Below are 10,350 nucleotides of genomic sequence, written 5' to 3'. Positions count from 1 at the left end.
CCTCTCTCTCTCTCTCTCTCTCTCTCTCTCTCTCTCTTTCTCACGCATACACACAAACACAGAGCCCTCATCTTTCCTGCTTCTGCCAAAGACTGGACTAAGGCAGGGAATTTGAGAGGGTTTCCTACCATGAGTGACAGCAAGGAACCCGATCAGGCATTCCCTCTTATCCTGCTAAAGAAGGCTGAGCATCTTGGTGGGAAAAAGTTGGGGGTCTTCAGCTTCCCCTTTCTGTGGCTGGGGGAGGGGGGGACACGAGTGGCTCCATCTGCTCTAGCTGGCCATTCACCCTTGTGACGAGACGGCTCGCTCGGCGAGCAATTGCCTGCCCTCTCTTAGGAACCAGAAGGCATTCCTGCAGAAGAGCCAGCTGAAGAACAAGTGACTGTGGATCCTTTGATGGGCTACACCATGGAGGACATTCGCTCGGTTCTGGGCCAGCTCACCAACGACCTCATCACCAACATCCAGGTAGGGTTACAAAGAAGCAGCTTGACTTCGTTCTGCTTTCATGCTGTGCCCCACAATGGGATGGATCCCTTTGCTAGGACGAACTGAATGTGGTCGACCACAACAGAGGCTGGTGTGCTGCTTGTCCCAAACATGAGTTTCGTTACCCCAGACCAGGGGTAGGCCACCTTGGCTCTTTTATGACTCGTGGACTTCAACTCCCAGAATTCCTGAGCCAGCCTGGCTCAGCTTGGAAACCTCTCCCTTTCCCCTCAGCATGGCTGGCTCAGGAATTCTGGGAGTTGAAGTCCAAGAGTCCTAAAAGAGCCAAGGTGGCCTACCCCTGCCCCCAGACCATATGGGGAAATGCCTGTGAAACGGCATCAGCGTGGAAGCCCTCTCCGATGCAGCTTCGTATGCAGTCGAGGCAGCAAAGGAGCCTTTTGCGGATTATTCCTTCCTCTGAGCCAGCAGAGGGGAGACCCCCAATGGGAAAGCACAGAAAGTGGGGTAAAGCAGAGGGTCTCCCCTGCCTTCCCACTCCATCTGCAGTGCCTCTGAAGCCAGGGTCCTTGGCTAGGGACGCCCCACCAGTAAGCGGTCGGAGCGAAGATCACTTCCGCTCGATTAATGTTGCATCTTTGCAGATTTTTGGCTGTTCTGATACCTCTTACAGATCATATCTGGAAATCCATGTGGAATGACCTGGTAACAACCCCGTGAAAATACCACTTCCGGCCGGGAAGGAATGCCGGTTTAGTTCCCCCCTTTTTTTTTTTTACTGTGCCTTTTATTGCAAATTGAGCTGTTGAACAATAAAAAAAAAATATGAGAAGAAAGATGAAACAAGAAAAACTCAGTGCTGAAAAGCTTTTCCCACGCGGGAGAGATGAAATGTTTAAGAGTGTTTAAATGGGGGGGGGCACTAAAGAATCCTGGGAAGGTTTACGTTCCGCGCAAGGGTCGCCCTCCTCTTTGCTAACCTGCCACGACAGACGGGCAGATGCCTTCCCTTGCAGTTTCTCATATTTCCCATTTGTAAATTCCGTTTAGCCCACTGGTGGCGAACCTATGGCACGGGTGCCAGAGGTGGCACTCAGAGCCCTCTCTGTGGGCACGCGCGCCATGCCCCAGAGATGGCAACTGTCCCTCTTCAACCAGCCACCCGCTAACTCGCCGAGGTCCCACATGGCCAGATGCATCCCAACACCCATGCGCTCGCTGGCCTCTGTGTGCAGGGGCCGATGGTGTCAGGCAGCAGCTGCCCCGGCCCCTGCCTCACCTTGCCCTGTGACAATGGCACCCCCGCCCTGCCTCACCTTGGCTCGCCTCACCCTGCAGGATGAGCCTCCTGCCCACCGCCCCACCTGCCAGAGACCCCCTGGATCTCCCTCAACCCTGCCTGGCCCCCACAGGCGTCCCTCCCCACGAGCAACATCAAGGTGATCATGCCCTCCTTGGCCATACCCACCCAATCTGCCATGACCACCACAGCCATGCCCGCCCAGTGGGCCACGCCCACCTGGCACCAGGCGATAAATAAGTGGGTTTGGGGTTGCAGTTTGGGCACTCGGTCTCTAAAAGGTTCGCCATCACTGGTTTAGCCTATTCCCGCGCAGAAGTTCAAGAATATTTGCGAAGCTTACAGTACAATTTGTGGGCTTGTGCATCGTTTTGTTGTTGTTCATCGTTTTTCTTAATGGGCGTGCTTTTTGCAGTTTTCCTCCGCCTTTGAATTAGGCAGCTGTGTAACTCCTGGCAGGGAAGGATGGATTCCGGAGGGCAGACAGGTGTCTAGATAGTTTGCAAGTGGGGAGTTGGAGAGCCCCCCCCCTTTCCCGAGGCCAGAAGCCACCTTCTCCCCACCCCAGATGCCCTTCTCTGCCTGCGCAGCCCTAGGCTACGGAGCTCGGGGAAACCCAGCTTGGTTGACCCATCTGTGAACGTCGCAGCGAAATTTTGTATTCTGATTCTTCTTTCTAGGATGAAGCTTACTAGCAATGAAGCTTTAGTTAAAAGAGACCGGCACTTAACTCGCTTTTTTCCCCTGGAGTTTCGTTTCACTTCCAGTTGGGTCTTCAGAATGCCATAGGTTTTTTTTTTCCCCTCCACAAAACGAAACTCCACAGCAAAGGAAAGAGAACACAGTTAACCTGTAGTACACACATGTCAAACACAAGGTTCAGGGGGCCGGATGCGGCCCGCGAAGTGGTTTCATGTGGTCCGCAAAGCCATCCTGGAAACAGTGAGGGAACGGCCCCCGCTGCCTTGGCCCTGGCCCAGGCCGGTCAGGAGCCAATGTACAATTTTGTGGTGGCCATCTATGCTGAAATGCATTCAGTTTTAGCTCCACAAGGCCGTCTAGAAACAGCGAGAAACTAGCTCCTGCTGTGTCGCCCCCGCCCCTTGGGTGCATCCTGGGGAGGTGTCACCCTTTGTGAGGAATGAAGAAATGGACCATGCCTTGGCGCTTGCCCCGGTCCCACCCCCTTCTGCCAGAGACCCTCAGATCTGTCCCACTCCTGCCCAGGCCCCCACAGGCACCCTTGACGCGAACGATGTAGAGCTTGCCACACCCACCCAGTAGGCCACACCCACTCCGTCCATGCCCACCCAGTAGGCCGCACCCACCCTGGCCACACACACAACCCGAGGGCAACCGCAATGCTGATGCGGCCCTCAATGAAATTGAGTTTGACACTCCTGCTGTAGTATATTGAACAATATCAGCCTTCCCAGCTTGATGACTTCAGATCTATTGGAGCGAGGCTCTGGCAACTGTGTGCTGGGCAAGGAAGACAGGAATGTTATCCAACATATCTGTACAATCTCCATTTCAGGGAGGTCAGGCCATCTGCCTCACACACACACACACACACACACACACCCTCCCAGGAAGATGACCCATGTTCTGCAAGCACAGGTTGAGTTGTTCAAACACGGGAAGCCAGGAGGCATTTGCACTCCTGCAGTTCAAAGAGAGCTGAGCCTACTCAGGGTTGGAGCAAAGGGAGCTTGGATGGCCGCAGAAGAAGAGAGTTGATGGGGGGGCCTGTCCTGCCCCACTGAAGCTGCAGGGTTTTTTATAGCCTTGCCCTTCTTCCAAAGAGGGAGAGCAACCTGTGGGCTAACCAAGGCCAGCTAAACACCGTACAGTCGGTAGTATGTTTTGGATGTAACACGAATGAGATAAAAGAGACCGAAGATTACAGAATTGATAAACCCTCTTCTTCGTAGTCTGAGATCTACGAGAAGCTCCAACTTCAAGAAGACACTTATTCAGCAAGAATAGAGAAGCTGAAGAAAGCCTGAAGCCATCAGAACAGCAGAGCGAAGGTAGGATTTTACACAGAGCAATCCTTTGGGTTTTGTCGGTAAAGGAAGCAGTGGTGGGATTTGTACCACTTCGGCAGAATCGGGAGCTAATTTTTTGTGGGCCAGGCCCAGAACGGACTTCCGGAAGCGGCATCCACACAGAGAACCGGTTGTTCGCATATTTGAATCCCACCACTGAAGGGAAGCATAATTTAGGCAGGACACCCCCCCACACACACACAACTAGGAATCGATCCATTTTTCTCTCTCTAGAGCTGGACTGGGTAGCAAGATCTTGAAAGCTAGGAGAGCCTTTAAAACAATCCCTAATTTTCATACCTCTTTTCTAAGCTAATCTATATCAGATCTGTGCTGGTCAGAGTATATAGCTATCTTAGGAATTAAGAACTGTTCCCTTAAGGGATAGCCTTCTGGGTAATGTAGTTTAAGTTACCTGGTCATAATAATAATAATAAAGTTGGAAGGGACCTTGGAGGTCATCTAGTCCAACCTCCTGCTCAGGCAGGAAGCCCTATACTATTTCGGACAAATGGCTGTCCAGTCTCTTCTTAAAGACTTCCAGTGTTGGAGCATTCACCGCTTCTGGAGGCAGGTTGTTCCACTGGCTAATTGTTCTAACTGTCAGGAAGTTTCTCCTTAGTTCTAGGTTGCTTCTCTCCTTAGTTAGTTTCCATCCGTTGCTTCTTGTCCTGCCTTCAGGCGCTTTGGAAAATAGCTTGACTCCCTCTTCTTTGGGGAGATATCTCCCTGAGATATTGGAAGGCTGCTATCATGTCCCCCCTCATCCTTCTCTTCATTAAATTAGACATACCCAATTCCAGCAACCGTTCCTTATATGCTTTAGTCTCCAGTCCCCTAATCATCTTTGTTGCTCTTCTCTGTACTCTTTCTAGAGTCTCAGCATCTTTTTTACATCGTGGTGACCAAAACTGGATGCAGTATTCCAAGTGTGGCCTTACCAAGGCATTGCAAAGTGGTATTAACACTTCACATGATCTTGATTCTATCCATTTGTTAATGCAGCCCAGCACTGTGTTGGCCTTTTTGGCAGCTGCAGCACACGGCTGGCTCATATTTAAGTGATTGTCCACTAGGATTCCGAGATCCCTCTCACAGTTACTACTATTGAGCAAGGTACCCCCTATACTATACCTGTGCATTTGGTTTTTCTTGCCTAAATGTAGAACCTTGCTTTTTCCACCATTGAATTTCATTTTGTTAGATAGTGCCCAGTGTTCAAGTCTGTCATATCTGTGATCGGACTGGACATTGGGAGGGACTTCTGATTAGGTACCGGATTTCCTGGCTATGTGCCAGCCAGCGAGGTCCTTATGAATTCCAGCCACGAGATCTGTTTGCTTTTTTTAACCTACGTGTTGGGTCCAGATTATGACCTGTGTTTCAGAAGAATCTCTACAGTAACTGTAAGTTAATGTTTGGGGAATGCCTGATGAATTAAAGTAATCTGCATGAAGCCTTTCCGTGGAGTTCATCTTCGTGCATCAAGTAATATCTAGCAGCAGCCTCCTTGCTGGATACAGAACAAGATCTGTGAAGCTTCTCCTTCCATGTAGGTTGGTGGGAGATGTTGAAGGACTCAGGTGTGAGTTTCTATATTGTAGGGACAGTAAGCAAACGGTTGTTAAAGGTTTATCTCCTTTCTGTGAATTCTTCTGCTCGTCTCAAGCTACCCAAACCTGCCTGAACCCCTGCATGAAGAGAGGAACAGAAGACAGGAGACATTGTCTGGGGATCAGGGCATCGGGGACTCTGCTCGTTCCCGTGCTGAATGATCAGAATGCTCCCCCTCATGGAGACTGAGTTTCCGTGAGTTCTTCTTCTTCTTCTTGTGCCATATCCATTATCGGACATTGGCGATCATGTTGGCGATCCTGTTTTTATCAGCGGCCGCACAAAAAAGTGCTGCTGAGTTTTGTCCAAACCAGTCCCTTAGATTTGGAAGCCACGATCTTCTTCTTCTGCCTGGACCTTGTTTGCCTTCAATCTTTCCCTGGAGGATTCAATGGAGTATTTTTCTGGGTGTCGCATCACATGTCCGAAATATTCTAATTTTCGTTTTTTAATCGTTTTGATGATTTCCCTGGGCTTTCCCAGGCGGCTTATCACCTCCTCATTTCTGATCTTGTCAACCCAGCTTATACGTAACAGCCGCCTGTAAATCCACATTTCAAAGGCTTCTAGTCTCTTCAAGTGGCCTTCTGTCAGGGACCAACTCTCTACTCCATAGAACAGGATAGGAAAAATATAGCATCTGACAAGCCTGGTTTTCAATCTTAGGCTTATGTCGTGACTGCAGAAGATCTTTTTCATTCTGAAGAATGCTGTTCGAGCTTTCTCTATCCTTGTCTTTACTTCAGCGGTCATGTGACTTATTTGGTGGATCGAAAACTAGCCTGAGATGGGTTCTACTTCACAAAGAGAAGGAAAATGGGTTTGGCAAATGGTGGCCTTTGACCAAATTCTTTGGGGTGGAGGGGTGAGATATAGAAGGAAGTACAGTGGGAGCCCTGTTAAACCGGTCAGTGAAAAATCTAATGAAAGTACATTGGCTCATAAATTTCATAGTCTTCCGTGTTTGGTGTAGTAATCCAAATGGAGGAGGAGGAGGAGGAGGAGGAACCATCCTATACTTTGAAAGTGTCCATTCTTGCACAGAATTAATTGGACAGCGCTCTGGAGAGCATCCAGATGAAAGTAAACATGGCAACAAATAAAAGCAATTCTGTTGCTGATGGACGCTGTTGCTCATCAAACCAAGGAGAAGACACACGCAATGTTCTTTATTTACGAAACAGAAATAAAATGCAGGGCCAAAGGAGGGGAAAAAATCTGGTTTGGCACAGTATTTGCGGAATAAGTCTTCATAAAGAAATTCCATAATATCCAAATCATCTGGATATTTCTTTTCCTCCTTCTCAAGCGCATCCACGCTTCTCGTCACAATGCTCTTCCTGGAACTGGGGGGAGCTTAGACTGTTCTGGTTAATAGGGTTTGAGTTGTCTGTATTTGAGCCTCAAAAACAATGGCGTGGATGTAAACGGTGGTTTGAATAAATTGGATGACGAAGAGGAAATTTTCAAAGCAGCTAGAATAATTTAAAAATAATACGCAGAACTTTTGTTAGTTCAGGAAAATAGAATGGTCTTGTAAAGCACAATGAAGAGGCCTACTGACCATCAGGCTCTGTCAATCTATCTTACATTAGCATGTCTAATCAATAATCCTTTTGTTTAAATGTTCCTCGATTTTGCTGATTGTCTCAGCAAAATCTCAGATGCTCAGAAAATGCTTTGAGCTTCTCTGGGTGATATAATAGTAGTAGTAGTAGTAGTAGTAGTAGTAGTAGTAATAGTAATAATAATAATAATAATAATAAATAATAATAATAATAATAATAATAATAATAATAATAATAATAATAATAATAATAATAATAATAATAATAATAATAATAAAGTTGGAAGGGACTTTGGAGGTCATCTAGTTCAACCCCCTGCTCAGGCAGGAAACCCTATACCATTTCAGACAAATGGCTGTCCAGTCTCTTCTTAAAAACTTCCAGTGTTGGAGCATTCACCGCTTCTGGAGGCAGGTTGTTCCACTGGTTAATTGTTCTCACTGTCAGGAAGTTTCTCCTTAATTCTAGGTTGCTTCTCTCCTTGATTAGTTCCCATCCGTTGCTTCTTGTCCTGCCCTCAGGTGCTTTGGAGAATAACTGGACTCCCCCTTCTTTGTGGCAGCCCCTGAGATATTGGAACACGGCTACCATGTCCCCCCTCGTCCTTCTCTTCATTAAACTAGACATACCCAATTCCAGCAGCCGTTCCTTGTATGTTTTAGCCTCCAGTCCCTTGATCATCTTTGTTGCTCTTCTCTGTACTCTTTCCAGAGTCTCAACATCTTTTTTACATCGTGGTGACCAAAACTGGATGCAGCATTCCAAGTGTGGCCTTACCAAGGCCTTGTAAAGTGGTATTAACACTACACGTGATCTTGATTCTATCCCTCTGTTAATGCAGCCTAGCACTGTGTTGGCTGACCTGGAACTTGGCTGGGGCAAAGCTTTTTCTGATGTCTGCCTTGCGGAAGGTCTCAAGAACCTGTCTAACTGCAGAGATTGACCGATTATAGGACACTTTTCAGCGTGTCCAATTTGATTCCAGAGCCCCTCCAACCTGCCCCAACCACATGTTCTGTGCTCGCAAAAACCCCAGGATGTTTTTCTCACCATTTCTTCTATTTCTTTCCTAGGGAAAGCACGTGCGAATAAGGGAAATTGATCAAGGCCTCCTAAAGGCCACCTGTTCATCGCCCTGCAAGTCAACAGAAGAGAAGAAACTTTTCCAAGCAAGTAACAACCCTGCTTTTTTTTTCCCCTTGCCCCATTTTGTCATTTGACTAAATACAATAAAGAACGTGTTGCTAACTTGGGCTCCCGAAATACTACAAAGTTGGAAGCCACGAATCTCACCTCTTTCGCTGTGGTTCCTTGACTTGCTTCTCTCTTGCCTGCCTCAGCTTCTTCTAGAGCAGACATGTCAAACACAAGGCCCGGGGGCTGGATGCGGCCCGCGAAGCCATCCTGGAAACAGTGAGAGAACGGCCCCCGCTGCCTTGGCCCTGGCCCAGGCCAACCAGGAGCCAATGTACAATTTTGTGGTGGCCATCTATGCTGAAACGCATTCAGCCTTTGCTCCACAAGGCCCTCTGGGCGTTTGACCTCTGCTGCCCAGGGCTTCGGGCAGCCCACGCCACCATCCAGCCCCCCACGCATGGCCTGAGAGGAACAGTGAGGCTCCTCCAGTGGACCATGCCTTGGCACTTGCCCTGGTCCCACCCCCTTCTGCCAGAGACCCTCAGATCTGTCCCACTCCTGCCCAGGCCCCCACAGGCACCCTTGACACAAACGATGTAGAGCTGGCCACGCCCACCCAGTAAGCCACATCCACTCCATCCTCGCCCACTCAGTAGGCCGCACTCACTCTGGCCACACACACACCCCGAGGGCAACTGCAATGCTGATGCGGCCCTCAATGAAATTGAGTTTGACACCCGTGTTCTAGAGCAATTAAGACATTATTGTGGGTTCGGGAAGAAAGAGATGGACAACATTGCAGAGTTGTTCGTGTTTCTCTTGTAATATAATCAAGCTGCATAAGGGTGAATGGAGTTGGGCCATGTAGCTGGAAGTCCCGAGACACTCAAGTTCTACTCCCAGCTGGCCTTCACCTCCCACTGAAGACCCACACGCTGGTCTTCTTCATCCTGAGGGTATCTTGCGAGGCTTCCATGGTGGCAACCCCACCCCATTTGGGGATCATTTCCCCAAGCAGAGGCGTAGCGTGGGGGGTGCAGGGGGGGCCGGCCGCACCAGGCGCAACATCTGGGGGGGCGCGCTCGCACTCGCAGCTCTCTGCCCCTGCCTGTGCGAATCCGATCCGAGCCGCCGGGTCGCCGCCCACTGTGGAGGGGGGGGCGCAAATTACTTGCCTTGCCCTGGGTGCTGACAACCCACGCTACGCCACTGTCCCCAAGAACCTGGTGTGCTGAAGATCAGGTCCATCCCCCCCCCCTGAAACTCTTGCAAGAGTTTTGGTTGTGTGCATATTTTTTTAAACTCCATGTGTCCATGCATATTCATTTCTCATGTAACTTTTTACGTTGCCTGAGTAATTTATAATGCTTCTCGTACATTGCAACCCTGGGAATATAATAATTGATTTGCTGGGGCAGGCCAAAGGACATCCTGGCCAACTGTCTCCACGAGCAAGCGGGGAGCTGAATTCTGAGTCCTCACAAAGAGATTATTGAGAGGTGTGTTGAATTTATAGGTGGAGGCCCTGTTTAGCAATTGTGATTCTCATTGATTGAGCTCTTTACCTAGATTTTTTGTTGTTGTTAGTTGCGAAGCCGTGTCCGACCCACCACAACCCCATGGACAACGTTCCTCCAGGCCTTCCTGCCCTCTACCATCTTCTGGAGCCCATTGAAGCTCACGCCTACTGCTTCAGTGACTCCATCCAGCCCCCTCATTCTCTGTCGTCCCCTTCTTCTCTTGCCCTCCATCTTTCCCAGCATTAGGCTCTTCTCCAGGGAGTCCTTCCTTCTCATAGGTGGCCAAAGTACTTGAGTTTCAAGCATTCTTCCTTATCCAAGCACAAATAACAAGAACTTGTGCCTGTAGATCCTCAAGCCAGCTATCAATCTGAGAGACTGTTTATTTCTTTGTTGTTGTTAGTTGCAAAACTGCAGGTAGAAGAATACAATTGTTGTTAGTTGAGAAGTCATGTCCGACCCACTGCGACCCCACGGACAACGTTCCTTCAGGCCTTCCTGTCCTCTACCATCTTCTGGAGTCTATTTAAGCTCACGCCTACTGCTTCAGTGACTCCATCCAGCCACCTCATTCTCTGTCGTCCCCTTCTTCTATTGCCCTCCATCTTTCCCAGCATTAGGCTCTTCTCCAGGGAGTCCTTCCTTCTCATTAGGTGGCCAAAGGACTTGAGTTTCAACTTCAGGATCTGGCCTTCTCAAGAGCAGTC

The 10,350-nt window shown here is 49.0% G+C and overlaps 1 protein-coding gene across 1 annotated transcript in view; it reads left to right on the top strand.

Moving 5' to 3' along the window:
- Positions 1-8,143, top strand: part of LOC107298332 (ciliary-associated calcium-binding coiled-coil protein 1-like) — a 44,451-nt gene extending 36,308 nt beyond the window's left edge. Inside the window, exons 7-9 of the mRNA XM_029286497.1 lie at positions 340-471; positions 3,688-3,786; positions 8,060-8,143. Coding sequence (XP_029142330.1) covers positions 340-471; positions 3,688-3,762 — 207 coding nt within the window. The 3' untranslated portion in view covers positions 3,763-3,786; positions 8,060-8,143. The remainder of the gene's footprint in view (positions 1-339; positions 472-3,687; positions 3,787-8,059) is intronic.
- Positions 8,144-10,350: the final 2,207 nt, after the last annotated feature.

The sequence above is a fragment of the Protobothrops mucrosquamatus genome, unplaced genomic scaffold (assembly GCF_001527695.2).
Source record: "Protobothrops mucrosquamatus isolate PMUCROS unplaced genomic scaffold, P.Mucros_1.0 scaffold3892, whole genome shotgun sequence".
NCBI lineage: Eukaryota > Metazoa > Chordata > Lepidosauria > Squamata > Viperidae > Protobothrops > Protobothrops mucrosquamatus.
Note: the sequence above shows the minus strand (reverse complement) of the source record. Positions and strands in the feature narration are given on the sequence as shown.